The sequence below is a fragment of the Schistocerca piceifrons genome, chromosome 3 (genome assembly GCF_021461385.2).
Source record: "Schistocerca piceifrons isolate TAMUIC-IGC-003096 chromosome 3, iqSchPice1.1, whole genome shotgun sequence".
Lineage (NCBI taxonomy): Eukaryota > Metazoa > Arthropoda > Insecta > Orthoptera > Acrididae > Schistocerca > Schistocerca piceifrons.
The window spans coordinates 963,536,976-963,553,256 of NC_060140.1; the positions used below are offsets into that span (position 1 = coordinate 963,536,976).

At 43.4% G+C, this 16,281-nt stretch overlaps 1 protein-coding gene across 1 annotated transcript in view; it reads right to left on the reverse strand.

Annotated features, from left to right (window-relative positions):
* The window catches only part of LOC124789267 (dipeptidase 1-like), a 1,467,693-nt gene that overhangs the window by 593,664 nt on the left and 857,748 nt on the right, over positions 1 to 16,281 (reverse strand). The window contains exon 7 of the mRNA XM_047256565.1: positions 13,321 to 13,453. Within this exon, the coding sequence (XP_047112521.1) occupies positions 13,321 to 13,453 (133 nt within the window). The remainder of the gene's footprint in view (positions 1 to 13,320; positions 13,454 to 16,281) is intronic.

Below are 16,281 nucleotides of genomic sequence, written 5' to 3' on the forward strand. Positions count from 1 at the left end.
GTTTCCTCAGTGCCCTTGTCATGGCTGATACGGATAATTGACAACGTAGACAACAAGGTTTGTTGTACTTTTTGCGTGTAAGTTATCTCCCTCGTCTGTACAACATGCATTTGATAAGTTGATGACATACCGAAGGGGAATTCGTTTAGAATCTGTGAGTGGCATACCACGAAGTGGATAGTGAAAGATAATAGTCTGTTATTAGATGAAGCAACAAAATTATCACAGCGTCACCAGACATCATTCACTATGTTGCCACGACACTAACGTAGCAGTAGTAGGACGACTATGTTTCTGCAAGCATTATATGTCTTGAGTGGGCTAACAATTTAGGGTTGCATCTTACGCATCAGCGATGCAGCGGCTTAATCACTTTTCCTACGATGTCATGAGTAATAATCCAGTATTTATGGTGAGGAGGCAGATGAGACTTACACAGATCACCGCAATAGATACAAAAGAAATTGAACGTAAGCCACTGAGCTACAGATCCATTTCATTGACACCGAGATGTAGCAATACGTGTGACCTAATACTTTGTTCCGACGTTATGAAATACCCCGAAACATACTACCTATTGACATCAAACCAGCTGGGTTTGAAAAGTATGACTCTTATGAGACACAGCTGGAACTTTATTCGTACAATTAACTGCGTACAGGGGCTCTGAAATTGATTCCGTATTTATAGAGATCCCAAAAGGCTTTTGGTTCAATTCCTCATAAGCGGCTTGCAATCACATTGCTTTCCTATGGACTATCGTCGCTGTTGTGCAACAGGATTCGTGAGGATCCTAGAGGATACAAATATAAACAACGTCTGTGAGAAAGATCATATGTTTCGGCGAAGGTAAAACAAATGTTCGGTTATTGACAAAGCCTTAGAAGACCCAAGAAGTCTACTAGGAGTCTGCCAGCACTACAGCAGTACAACCTCTTCTGGAATATTGCTGAGCACTTTGCAGTCAGTACCCGATGAGACTGACGGTGGAATTTTGTGACGTTGAAACAAGGGAGCAGATTCTGTAGTTTTGCGTATTGAGGGAGAGAGTGTCGCCGATGTTTTTATTTTTTCTCCCCTTGAGCTTGGTATGGGCAGGGGCAGGGGGACGAGTTAAAAACACGTTTTTTCACTGCAGGACGGTATTTTAAAGATATTTCAGCCACCGTTTTTCTCCTCTGAATGCAAACAATTTTTGTTGCCACAAAGGATGGTATTAGAATTGTAGTAACATAAGACAAATAAGAACTCAAAACATAAAGATTTTCATGTTTGTCTTTCTTGAGGTTTACATGCTAGTGGAATGGTCGACCAATTGAAGTGATTCTCTGTATCCTTCAGGCAAATAACTGTGAATTAAAGAGTAATCGTGCATCATTGCGATATAATCGGAGTGCCTCAGCAGAATGTAATTTCCGTCGTGCAGCACTTATTGTATCCGAGACAGTGAGTACATTTTAGAAGCGCTCAAAATGTGAGGGATGTACCACATATACACAATTATTTGGCAAGGTTGCCACCAAAGATGTTTACTTTAACAATCTGCTTAGTTATCTTGGTAGAATACATATTTTCTTCAAGCGAGATGTAATGCAAGGCGCTTACAGCAAAGAATAGTTTCCTGCATCATGCGATAGCTAGGCAATTGAAATCTATTGTACTTGCTAAATGTATCGTTAGTGTATTATTTAACTTATTATTCGTTGAATATTTAAATGAAACGTCAGAAGTAGATGTGCGAGCCCATGTTGTAGCAAAATAGCTCTAGCTGCGATAGCTTGTAATACAGACTTGGGTGGGGTAGACGGAACGTTTGGTGAGCACGGCTTCGCGGGCTGGGCCTGTGCTGGCCGCGGCTCGCGAGCTGTGGGCCAGCTGGACGGATGGCAGCTGGTCAGACAGCTGCAGCCTGGTGCCGGGACGAAACCGAACAGAGCGAGCTGGTTGTGGAGGATCAACAGCTCCCCACCTGGGGTGCACGGCTGCAGCACACGGCTCTGCCTGTGCCTCTTCTTTTGACGTAAGTACTGTATGTTTACTTCCTCTCCTGGCATCAGTATAAGTGAGGCAACCAGAAATACACATCAGACTGTTGTTGCTATGGTTTACTGGGAGAGACCAACTCGAGTAGTGGCGTCGCTCGTATTGAAGAAGGTGGATGTTCCATCTGAGAACCTGGCAGGAGGTGTGGCGTGCCACATGCCACTGCAACGAGGTGGTGGAGGAATGACCTTGAAAGAGGCGCTGACAACAGAACTCTTGGCTCAGGCAGGGAGAGAGTCAGCTCACGCTAGGAGGACAGGGAGTTAGTCTCTAAGAGCAGAGAAAATTCCTCTCTGAACGTGAAGCAGTTGTAGTGGGAGACCAATTGCCTCGTCTCCAGCGAAACAATTTGCTGCAGGTTGAGGGACGCAGCTCGCTTCTGGTGAAGAAACAAATATTTTCAAATATAATGTGTCTATTCGTAGCTATAAGACAATAGTTAAGGACGCCGGTTTCGAATCCCTGCAGGGCACAAATCATTTGTGTCGTCGTTTCAGGTTCCAATATCACGCTACTAGTGAACATGTTTGATATCTGACACGCGATTGCGCTTAGTTAACGATTCAAATAGCTACTGGTTTCTACTCCCCGTCCATCACCACAACTTTACTTCATGGCATTTCACTCTGTGCTTTGTACTTTATTACAGACCTGTCACGGTTACTTCTCAGGGGCGACATACGCTTCACGGGATTCCCAGTACAGCTCTAAAGTATCGACACGTACTTCCTGGTTTGGACATTCGGCCTTGCAAACTGATACAGGTGAACACTTCGATATTTTATGTCTCATTATGCCTACTCGAATCTCGGTTAGACATGCAGGCTTTGTTTGGTTAACAGTGGGTTCAGAGTCAGATTACGAAAAACAACTCGTATGTCATCTCATGAGTGTGATACTACTTCTACAGTGTCACTTACTGTAATGAGGTTTCATTTACAAGCCTTAAGGACGGTATCACCTATGGATTTCGAGACGACCTGATATAACCTGAAGGTGGTAATCATACCGGAATAGGTCAATTGTAATAAACAATACAATGGGACACAGCACCGTCATGGTCTCATAGCATAATACATAATATCCTAACAATTTGTTTTCAAAACACTTACTGCTTGCTACTGTCCATGACAGCTCGAATGCCCACTGTTAGAACGTGGGGATCACGTTGATTCCGTTTACTGTAAACACTTTCAGTGAGGGATCTGAATATCTGGAGGAATTCTCCCTCAAGATCCGAAACCGAAGAAGGTAGTGATGCGGAACGCTGGGGTACGCAGCGAAGTCGGCATTCTAACTCCTGTCAAACGTGTTCCACTGGGTGCAATCCGGAGATGAGCGCAAATCAGTCCATTCCGGGATTATTATTGTCCACAAACCATTGGCTCACATCCGTCACCTTACGACAGGGTGCATTGTCATGTTGATAAGAACAATCATCGTCTCCGAAGATTTTCTCTATTCGACACAGTAGATAACGCTGTAAAATGTTTTCATATCCTTCCTCATGTACGTTTTTCTTAATCGCAATGCGAAGATGACAGCCTAGCCACGAAAAACCACCCTAAACCTTAAGGGGAGTAGGACGTCAAACGGTCCGACTTGGAGCAGGAGAGTCACCACACGACATTTTAATTTCTACTGTCTGTACTTTTACAAATAACTTCATAAAAACTTAGTCACCATGACCAGGAATGATTGGGGACTCACTCTCATCGCAGTGGAAGTTCAAAAACGTAGCAAAATACCTTTTTTTACGTGTGAAATTACATCGTTTTTTCACTTATTACTGGTTGCATTTGTTGCTATAGGTACACTTTTCTTCGTAAGTAAGAGAGATTCTTCGTTGAATTTTTCATATCATACAAACAGTAGTTACAGGTGTATGAAACTCTAGAATTTTCCAAATCTATTAAAAAACTGTGGAAAAAATTGAGATAATGAACTATAAAACTTGAATCTTTTCGAAACATGAAGTTTAAAATGTAACAGTTCATTCATTTTTTCATAAGTTAAATAACTTCTAGAGTTTCATACACCTGTAACTATGATTTGTATGCTGTGCAAAAGTCATCGAAGAATCTCTCTTACTTAGGAAGAAAAGTGTACCTATAGTAACAAATGCAGCCAGTAGTAAGCGAAAAAGTGATGAAATTTCACATGTAAAAAAATGTGTTTTGTTATGTTTTTGAGCTTCCACTGCTATGAGTATCAATCCTGAATCCTTCCTGGTCATGCTGTTAAAGTTTTATGAATTTATTTGTAGAAGTATAGACAGTGGAAATTAAAATGTCCTGTGGTGCCTCTCCTGCTCCAAGTCGGCCCGTTTGAAGTCCTATCCCCCTTAACACCACTTCCTTCGTGTTTCAGTGTGATTACTGACTACAAATGACTCGTTTCCAGTCATTCGTTGTCCACTGCCGGCGCTCTTTACTCCAACTCAAGCGTCCCTTAACACTGACCACAGCGTGTGTGGTTTATATGGAGTTGCTCGACCGTTGCACCCCATCTTTCTAACTCCCTACGCATAGTCACTGCGCGGTCCGAACTGCAGGCAGCACTTCGGAACTCAAGAGTGATTGCCTCCGCTGATTTCATGCAGTTCCTTACAACGAATCCCCTCAATGCTGGGTGGTACCTGTTGTGCCTCCTCCGCCTTTCCACATCGCTATCCCATCACCAGCAGTCGCCTTGGGCAGCTCTAGAATAGTTAAAGTGTCTCTGACGGGTATGTTACTCAGGTAGCGTCCAATGACCGGTCCACATTCGAAATCACACGGCTCTTATGGCCGACCTATACCGCTCTCATTGCTTCTCTACTGACAACGCAACACACCAAGCCACCTTTAATACTGGCGGATCAGTCTCTCAATTCCTCATTACATCTCGTTGTCCGGATACTTTTGATAGGATAGTGTACCAACAGTAATGAATGTCTTCTGGCTATTTGTCGTACGTTCAAATGTGTGAATTCCTAACGGAGCCAACTGCTAAGGTCATCGGTTCCTAGACTTACATACTACTTAAATTAAGTTAAACTACACTACTGGCCATTAAAATTGCTACACCAAGAAGAAATGCAGATGGATAAACGGGTATTCATCGGACAAATATATTATACTAGAACTGACATGTGATTACATTTTCACGCAATTTGGGTGCATAGATCCTGAGAAATCAGTACCCAGAACAACCACCTCTGGCCATAATAACGGCCTTGATACTCCCGGGCATTGAGTCAAACAGAGCTTGGATGGCGTGTACAGGTACAGCTGCCCATGCAGCTTCAACACGATACCACAGTTCATCAAGAGTAGTGACTGGCGTATTGTGACGAGCCAGTTGCTCGGCCACCATTGACCAGACGTTTTCAATTGGTCAGAGATCTGGAGAATGTGCTTGCCAGGACAGCAGTCGAACATTTTCTGTATCCAGAATGGCCCGTACAGGACCTGCAGCATGCGGTCATGCTTTATCCTGCTGAAATGTAGGGTTTCGCAGGTATCGAATCAAGGATAAAAAAAAAAAGGCTCTGAGCACTATGGGACTCAACTGCTGTGGTCATTAGTCCCCTAGAACTTAGAACTACTTAAACCTAACTAACCTAAGGACATCACACACATCCATGCCCGAGGCAGGATTCGAACCTGCGACGTAGCAGTCGCACGTTTCCGGACTGCGCGCCTAGAACCGCGAGACCACCGCGGCCGGCGAATCAAGGATAAAGCCACGGGTCGTAACACATCTAAAATGTAGCGTCCACTGTTCAAAGTGCCTTTAATGCGAACAAGAGGAGACTGAGAAGTGTAACCAATGGCACCCCATACCATGACGCCGGGTGATACGCCAATATGGCGATGACGAATACAAGCTTCCTATGTGCATTCACCGCGATGTCATCAAACACGGATGCGACCATCATGATGCTGTAAACAGAACCTGGATTCATCCGAAAAAATGACGTTTTGCGATTCGTTCACCCAGGTTCGTTGTTGAGTACACCATCGCAGGCGCTCCTGTTTGTGATGCAGCGTCATGGGTAACCGCAGCAATGGTCTCCGAGCTGATAGTCGATGCTGCTACAAACGTCGTCGATCTGTTCTTGCAGATAGTGGTTGTCTTGCAAACGTCACCATCTGCTGACTCAGGGATCGAGACGTGGCTGCACGATCCGTTAAGGCCCTTCGGATAAGATGCTTGTCATCTCTACTGCTAGTGATACAAGGCCGTTTGGATCCAACACGGCGTTCCGTATTACCCTCCTGAATCCACCGATTCCATATTCTGCTAACCGTCATTGGATCTCGACCAACGCGAGCAGCAATGTCGCGATACGATAAATCGCAATCGCGATACGCTACAATCCGACCTTTATCAAAGTCGGAAACTTGATGGTACGCTTTTCTCCTCCTTACACGAGGCATCACAACAACGTTTGACCAGGCAACGCCGGTCAACTGCTGTTTGTGAAAGGATAATAGGTTGGCAATTTCCCTCATGTCAGCTCGTTGTAGGTGTCGCCACCGGCGTCAACCTTGTGTGAATGCTCTGAAAAGTTAATCATTTGCTTATCACACCACCTTCTTCCTGTCGGTTAAATTTCGCGTCTGTAGCACCTTATCTTCGTGGTGTAGCAATTTTAATGGCCAGTAGTGTAACTTACGCTAAGAACAACACACATACCCACTCCCGAGGGAGGACTCGAACCTCCGGCGGGAGGGGCCGCGCGATTCGTGACATGTCCCCTCTGACCGCGCGGCTTGTGCCGTACGTCCAGTGGAGGGTACACTGAACGTTTTTGAAAAGTAAACGAAATCTGTAGTCTTAAACTCAATTCTAAAAAGTACCACTAACTTGTGTACGCTGAGCAGACTTGTAAAAGATAAACCATTATACAAAAATGGATGATTAGTCTGAAAATAGGAACTTCGCCGTCTTTTGGGTGAATTAAAATATACCTGAAGTTATCGTAATTTAGGCAGAAGATACAGTGCTGTAAAATCGGAAGGATCTAGTGATATACCGTGTGGATCCCCCGTCTGAGTGATTTAAATCTATGAGTACGGCTTTTAAAGCCGTTTCGTTACATGAGAACAAAACGGCAGGTAGCTTCCCTGTTGCAGGGGATGCGGTCTATCAGCAGAGCTGGTGCGAGCCCCAGCGTAGTATCGTCGTTAAACAGATGAGATGTCTGACAAAATTGCCTTTCAGCGTAAGTGCGTGGTCGGGACGACGTTTTACTTCATATTTGAAAATTATTACAGGGGGCTGCCCGTTAACGGGGCGGGGCCCACCAAAAGGAGCGCCGTTAAAAGCTCACACGAAGCGCCCAGGTGGCAATGTGGAGGTAACTGCGAGCCGACGCAACGCGCCCTCGCCGGTTACGGTTAAGTTGTCAGCCCTGCTGCCAGGTATGGCGGAGGAGTGCTGTACTAGCTCAACTGTCTCTGTGACGTCGACACGCTGCATTGCCGATCAGGGCTGTGGATAAACTACTCATATACAGTTTGGAGTATAGATTCCGGCTAGGGGGGCTGTGGGTAGTCGGTCGGTTGGTGCAGACCAGGGAGGATATCTCCGTATGGTGCTGTCGGCTGGGTCCGCTGGCGGTCCCTGCGCAGTGTCGGAGCGTGGAATTAACTGTATTGGTTCACTACAATTCAAGTGCACCAGCGGAATTTTCTACCTTGTGGCCGTTAGTGTTCTGGTTACCTGCACTGGCCACTGACATAAATTCGGGCAGTGTTCGATTTGGTGAAGCTAACTATATTACCCTGTTTTAAATTCAAGTGTACCAGCGGAATTCTCTGCCTTGTGGCCGTCAGTCTTCCGGTTACTTGCACTGGCTACTAACGTCCTATCCTCACCTGTTGTCGCTGTCCAGTACAGTGTGTAGTTTTGACAGCTTAATATATATTTCATTATCGATAATCACGTCCGTAACAGTTTGGTTTTTGAGCTTTCATGTACCGGTTGGTGGTTAGCAAGTCGTTTGGTGAGTAGGTCCGTGACAGTCTCTTGGTTGGGTAACCGACAGTTCAAGTGTAGTTGGGCCCACCATCTGTTTCACCGAAGTGAACGTTAATGTTTCAAGGGCAGGCCCATCCCCCCCTGGATGCGTCCGAGTGCCGTTGTCAATACTGTCCTTTTCATGGGTGTTTAATTGTCTGTTGGTAATCTATTATGGCCAATGCTTTAAAAGAAATTATTTTATTTGGCTTTACGTAAATCAATTTATGGAAATCAGTTGTGTGCCTTCAGCTGCTTGGAACCTTATTCTTAAATTTAGTTATTGTCGTTGTGTTGCTTATTCATTTAATGTGCGTTCGGCCATTGAAAACGTAAAGGTTAAGTTATTATTGAAGTTTTGGAAAATTACTGTGGGCCTTCTGCCGCTTAAAGCCCTATTCTCAAAATATCCCCTTAAGCGAAAACATTTCAGCCTTCTGTGTCAAAAGATTATGGTAATATATTTTAAAATTTTGAAATTTAATTTTGGAATTCATCTGTTTCTATTGCATCTTGTAAATGTTTGTTCTATCCACTTTTTCCTTGAGGCTTATTTTATTTGCATTTTTAACTGCATATCTTCAGTCACTTGAAATTTACCTTGTTGCTTTTTATATTTCTTGTTTGGAGGCCTTCATCCATCAAATAATTGGATTTTGAAACTCGGCTATGTTCCGTTTCGGTTTAAAGGTGTTATTAAATTATAAAAAATTACAATTTTAAATTGAAACTGACCGACACCTTATTTGGCCCTTTCCACAGTCCTAATCACCTGTTCCGCCCAGCGGGTTTAGCAGGAGTTCCATGCTTCATTACTCACTTGGAAACAGATAAATCAATTGACAGCTCAACACAGTATAAACTACATAAGGACTACCTTAGTGTTGTACACGACATTATTATTGCTGTTATTGTTGTCACTATTACTGTTAGTGGCTGTGGTCAGACACAAAGCATTAATAGACTGAATTCATTCCGATTTCTGCCAGTTCAGAAGTAAGGAGTGCAGCAATCAAGGAAGTGCACACGTTTTGACTTGGTTGAGTTTAAATAGTGCTGCAGAGTCAAGCAAGTGCGGCAGTGGAGAGGAGCAATGCAAGAGAAGATGTTTCGTAAGAAGTGTCCACCCTCACTGTGGGAACGTAGCGAAGGAAATTGCAAACACTGGACAAATGTGGAGCTTGTTTCCAAAAGATACCACATCCAAAAAATTAAAAGAAAAATGATTTATAGATGGTAGCCTCTACCCATTAGCTTGCTGTACTAACAAATAAGTATTTTCTTGCAAAAAATGTCAAATCTTTTAAATAGATGTAGTTAAATTGAGAATTTCAAGGCAAAACATACCAAATGTCTTTGAACTTTTATAGCAAGAAGTACCGATTCCTCCAGCACTGATCTGGCACAGTGCTGTGACGTCACAATCTCAGTCAGCCAACTTCAGTTTGTTACGGGGTTATTTCATGTAATATTCTCGTATTTTCTGTTGTGTTTGTTTATGGTGAACATTTAAAATAAATTCTGTTATGTCCAGTAAATATGCCGATGTGCCTGAATATACAGAAAAGCTGTCGAAACGGAAGGATCTGTAGGTATATGGAAGCGGAGTGTTTTGAAGCGCGAAGAACGTAATGCTCCTGCAAGCGTAAAACCTCAAATCGCGTGCTAACATAATGATAACTTTTGCAAAGCATTATGCACATCAGAAGATGAAATGGTATGTGGAAATAATAGATACTGAAACACTACAGGTACTTTTAGTCAGATAAACTTCTTAATAGGATGTATTGATGTGAACTATCCTAAAAAAAAAGGCCTGATCAAGGTAGGAAAGTACGTGCAAGCAAAACGGAAATTATAAGCAACAGGATTCAAACTTCTCTTCAGGCGAAGGTCAGTGTTTGTTGGTCTACGCTGCTAAGTATTTTTAATGTTGGGAAAGGATGGCTGAGCATGCAGCTAACGATAAAACGAATGGTGTGGCAGCAGCTTCTGGAACCAGAGGTGGTGCAAGGCTTGGTATGGAGAACTACAGGCCTCAGTTATGGCTCACATAACAAGTTTTAAATGCAGAGAACAGCATTGACGGGGGTGGGGAGTGGGGAACACCATTAAGAAAATACTTGCCTCCAGAATTAACTATGCGTAGATGTGGAATTTATTCTGCGAGGAGAATGTTATTTGTGCATCAAGTATAGTTTGTAAACTTTTAAAATAATTCTTAAGGCAGGAGGTACCAAACCCAAAATTAAATTCCTAGTAACTGTACAATCATAATAAGGAATACCTTAAATTTTTCAGGAAAACTTATCAGTGAGTTCCAGACAAACTGTATATTAACTAAGATCAGCGTACGAGAACTATTATTGCTACGGGGAATTTCTCTGCTCTACTCAAGATTCTGTCCAGTTGGATTTGGTAGCTTTTGGAAATAAGCTCCACATTCGCCAGTGGGCAAAACAACTCTGAAACTGAACAGCAGCTGATTGCAAGTCTGTAATGTGGTTCGACAAGTCACCATTTCCCCTTTTTTTTCAGCTTTATTCAAGTCCCCGAATCCACCGACGGCATAGCGAGGCGTTTTACTCGTCGTGTGTTACGGATGCAGTTAAGACCAGAGATGATTCTGTCATGTTTTGGGGCCGTTTTTCGTACCACGTTTTGGGCGTACTTATTGAGCTCCCCGTAAACGTGGAGTAGGAAGTATATATCAACATTATCTGAGTGTTTCCATTTACTCCACGTCTTCATGAGCAGTACGAACATCTTCCAAGATAACAACAACCGTGCTCACAGGGAGGCACGTATACAATCCTGGCTTGACTAACACTCAGCCATTCCATCACAACTAAACCCAGTTACGGAATAACCCACACACTATTTCCAATATGAGATGAAATATAAAAATCAACAACACCGCAAGGAGTGCTTTCAGCTGGGTACGGCTTTCCTGCAGAAACTTGTGGATGCCCTTCTTCGTCCTACTGAGGCAGTTACCGACAGTGGAGGCGGTGTCACACGGTGTTTAGCCTGACGTCTCCTGTGGATGATTAATTTTTTTTTGACCAGTGTTCTTATTACCCAGTATTGCATTGAAAAATTTGAAGCAGCCATTTCAATATGTAAGACATAATGTAAGTTTAGAAAAGCTCCAACGACAAAACTAAGAACGTTGCACAGTGTCAGCGTAATCTTCCTTCGAGCCTCAACTTTCACGTAAGTAAATGAGTACTTTGTGCCGTGAATGTCTTACTTCTACAGGTTGTATTATGAACCCACTGAGTCTAAAGAGCGGCCAGAAAAGAAACATGTCTTTGAAAGTTACTGCAGTTATCCCAGAAAATCACCTCCATTTCCGTTTGGATTCAGAACACTTGTAGGTTATGTGGCTTAACATCCCTGTGAGTATGAAGCCACTCCCTTTGACATACGTACCTGTAATGCCATCACCAGCAGGCTCTGTGATGTAATCGATGTGCATTGTCTCCACCTGCTGAGGGCAAATCCCTCCCAACCCACACCTTCCAAGCTTCAATTCACCCAATAAATTCCCCAATCCATCCCTTTCGCTCTCTCTCTTACTTTATGTCTTTCACTCTCTCTCTGTCCTCTTCTCCTTCAATCATCCCTCCCTTTCTCTTTGTTTTTCTGTTTTTCTAACTGTGTTTTATCTCAGGTGAAGCAATTTCAGTATTCTCATTTTGAATTCGGCCTGAATGGGCCACAGCATCAGCTGAGTGAGATTGTGTATGCATGAAGTTCATCAGTCGCGCAATTGCTCTTGATTCGCCGGTGCTTCCATTGCTTACTTATTCAACGAGAGCGATTCTCGCATGTAGCTTTGTCGCATCTGTTAAGAAGAAGGAATAATTTGTGCCCAGTGCTTATATGTACTTCAACTCCAAAACGCCAGCATACATTTAGTTTCCACTCTGCCCAAGACCTAAACCCTGTGGCGGACTATGAACGCAGGCTAGGGTTTTTCCCGTGGTTTCTGCAACGTGTTGCACGAGATGCCGACTCCCTCGCCATTGTGTTGTTTACCAACGAGTGCACCTTCCATCGGGATGGTCTTTACAACACTTGAAGCGTTCATTACTGGGCAACACTGTAACATGGACATCAAAGCAAATTCAACAAGGAAAAGATAGTCATATCAGATAACAAATTAAAGACAATATGGGATATAGTGAAGGAGGAGACCAGTAGAACCAGACATGAAAAGGGAAAAATAGCATTAAGAGTAAATGTACATTGGTGACAGATGTCTATAGTGTTGCAGAACTGTTTAACAAACATTCTATAACTGTTACTGAAAAGATGGAGTTGCTGCAATGGAATACCTCAGTCCAAACATTTCGAGTAACTTCCATAATATGAATTTCACCCTCACTACCCCTGCAGAAGTAATGTCCATCACAAAATCCTTAAAATCAAAAACAACTAGTGGGTATGATGAAATATCAACATAGTTAATTAAGGAATGTGATTTTGAGTTAAATAACATATTAAGCTATCTGTGTAACCACTCGTTTATCAGCTGAATATTTCCTGAATGGTTGAAATATGCTGAAGTTAAGCCACTGTTTAAGAAGGGAGATAAAGAAATAGCATCACATTTCCGTCCAGTTTCACTTTTGCCAGCATTCTAAAAAATTTTAGAAAAGGTAATATACAATGGGTTTTATAACCATCTTACCACAAATAACACACTGTCAATGTCACATTTCGGGTTTCTAAGGGGTCCTGATATTGAGAGGGCTATCTACACTTACAGTGAAAATGTACTTAATTCATTAGACAAAAAATTGCAGGCTACTGGTATATTTTGTGATCTTTCAAAGGCATTTGACTGTTTAAAACACAATATCCTTTTAAGTAAATTAGAATATTATGGTGTAATAGGAAATTCTGCAAAATGTTCAAATGTTATATCTCAGGCATGAAACAAAGGGCGCGATCTCTGGCAGGCAAAGCATTCGCGGTCACGCATTGTCCAGAGCATCCGGCAACAGGGCAGTCCCGCGGCCAATCGGAGCGCGTGGCGCCAAGTTTCCGTAGTTCAAAAATTGGGCGTTGTCGACCTACACAACATCAGCAATTTTGGTTCCTAGTGGCATCAGCTATCCAGGGTTAAAATTTCGTGACACAATTTTTCTCCACCCTGTATAATCGGTGACAAAAATACCGCCGATATGTATCAAATTTTTTTGAAAAAATTCGTATATATCGATATACAGATATTTTACCAGCAGTCCAGATACTTACCCTGCGCGGTGGTGACGAGCTGCATGTGCGCCGGGTACTTGTCGACGAGGCGGCGGATGACATCGATCTGCTCCAGCGTCAGCTGCACCGAGTCCAGGTACTGCGAGCCGCACGGCACGTACGCCGACCAGAACTGCAGCACACCGAAAGTCAGGCGTCACAGATGCCGCTGCAACCACGACACCGCTACCTCACACTCCACGTTAACAACGAATAATATACTCTCGGACTTCTTTCAGCGTGTTGTGGGTAAAACTTCAAGCTTTCGACAGTTACCACTGTGCCCTTCGTCAGGAACAACTGACCGTTATGGCTGCTGGAGTGGCAGATTCATACGGGCTATGAACGACTGCTCGCTGACCGGTTTACGTCGCCGTATTGCCATGGTGGTGTCAACGTCTGCACTCATGGCGCCAGTCCTGCAGTAGGGGCGCAAACAATTCTGAGAATTTCTCTGCTCCTTATCTGCACGGAGAGCTCACTTCCACCAACCGAAATGAGTATAACTACTGTCCTTGTTGAAGTGGTCCTCCCACATCCTGCAGCCTCTTTAATAACAAAATCTCAGTACGAAGATGCTTGAGACAAACTTTTCTTTAGCCAAACAGAATTTGTGTTTATTCGTGTGACTGGACTTATCACCCGCTAATTACTTGCATTCTCCATTTTTAATGTCCAGTTGACGCCCTGCAGAGCGGTCAGAAGCGATATGGATGGCCTGGCCTTCAGCATTCGGAGAGGATACTGTAAATCTCAGGAAGAGACTGTCGTAAGCCGAACACAGAAATCAGGTAGTCGGAAAACACGTCTTATTCACAGTCTCCCGAAGAACCTTCCTAGTTTATCAGATGCTACAGAGAGAAGTGCGTGGAAGCGAGCTGTCGACACAGAGAAGAAACAGAGATATTCGCCGAGTTGCTTAAGCTGCTTAGACAATGGTGGTGCCACCAGCACAAACGCTGAGACCATCCACGACAGCAAAAAGAGTTTCGTTGACAAACCAGGAGCAACCCATTGGCTATGTAAATACAGCACAGCTGCTGCCACGACTATCAGCTACTCACGACGAAGGCGGTGATGGTAATCGTCGAATGCCTGAGATTTTACCCAAAAATGAAGTTGCAGGAAGACACTAAAGATTTTATTCGAGAGTGTCGTCACGAAAAATCATCGTTCTCGTTCTCCATGATAGTTTTAGCATCAACCAAATTGAGAAAAATCAATTCTAGCAACATTCTTGTACTTCGTAAGGTAACCAACAACAGTTTGATCAATGTAAAGACTGTCACAGTATAAAGACTTCCAAAGTACTTCTTCAGGTTGCTGGAATTGGTCTGGGTGTAAGCTGAATTTTCTTTACTGTGACGACAGAAGTGTTGATGCCCGACTTAATACGAAGACTGCATCCTCTTCCACCTGACGAAGCTCACGGCGTTCTGATTGCAACCAACGAACCGGCGCACCTTTCTCCCGAGAGCGTTCTCGCGGTATTCTCCATGCTGATATGACTTGAAAAAATGAAATGATCGTATGGCATTGTTGGACAGAAGGCCTCTTTCGGATTCGGCCGCCTAGTGCAAGTCTTATTTCAATCGACGCCATATTGGGCGACTTGGGTATTAATGGTGAGGATGAAATGATGATGAGGACAACACAACACCCAGTCCCAGAGCGGAGAAAATCTCCAACCCGTCCGGGAATCGAACCCAGGCGCGCTGCATTGGAGTCTTGTCATCCGTACAAAATACACACCGTGGACGATTACGTGTTACGATTAGCCATATTGAGGTAGCCCGCAAAGAGAGGCAAATTTTTTAATCCGTTGTTAACACAGTAAATCTCCCCCGTTAGGATATCGATGCTCGTCAATATCACAAGTGTGTTTCAATACCCATTAAGCTGAAATAATAGTCAATGCCCGTCGAAGAACCACACTTGTAAACAACAACTTGTAATACACAGTGAAGGCTTAGTAGCAAAACAACTACACCTACGATGTGTTACTTGCCATTGATAGTCAGAACCTGTGTTACTTCATGTGCTACGGACACAGTCCAAATAATAACTCTGAGAGTATTAAAGATGCACAGTTTATATGTGCAACACCTTTAGAAGGTACATTCGTGTGGAAAATACGATTTTCCACTACCTAACAGCATTTTTGCAATAATTTCTTCAACAAACGGCTAACTAAGCTGCCTTCTGCAAATATTTTGGAGGTGCAATGAGCAGCGGCGTTCGTGGGATATCATATGTATGAGTCAAAGAAGAACAAATTATCAACATTGGTTCTTTATGTAGTTCGCAGGGTTATGTGACGTTATCGGAACCGACCTCTTCATATACCAGGTGCAACAGGTATAAGTGTAGATGTTTCTATTGGTGACTGAGAACGGTACGCTGAACATTATGACATCCTTTTTACTCATTTGCAAATTAATAATTATAGCTATTACAAGTCATGTTTTTAGATTGGTTAGTACCTCCACGTATGAGTGGCAAGAGGAAGCATTAATGCTTGTTTTCCCCTGGACAGCACGTCAGGTGTTGAAATATGGAAAAAATGGCTCTGAGCACTATGGGACTTAACATCTGTGGTCATCAGTCCCCTAGAACTTAGAACTACTTAAACCTAACTAACCTAAGGACATCACACACATCCATGCCCGAGGCAGGATTCGAACCTGCGACCGTAGCAGTCGCGCGACTCCGGACTGAGCGCCTTAACCGCGAGACCACCGCGGCCGGCTGAAATATGGACGTGTGGACGCAAAAGGTCAGTCTATGCTGACAAGCTTAGTCTACATAGTGGTGCATTTACGACCATGTATAAAACATCAGCTCGCATAGTTTGTGACGTGTTTGTTGGAAGACAGTTTGATGCAGAGAAGAAACAACCGAAACACTGATATGTGATCATATTAAGGTACCACAAATAGAAAAATACCTTATGCTCATGAT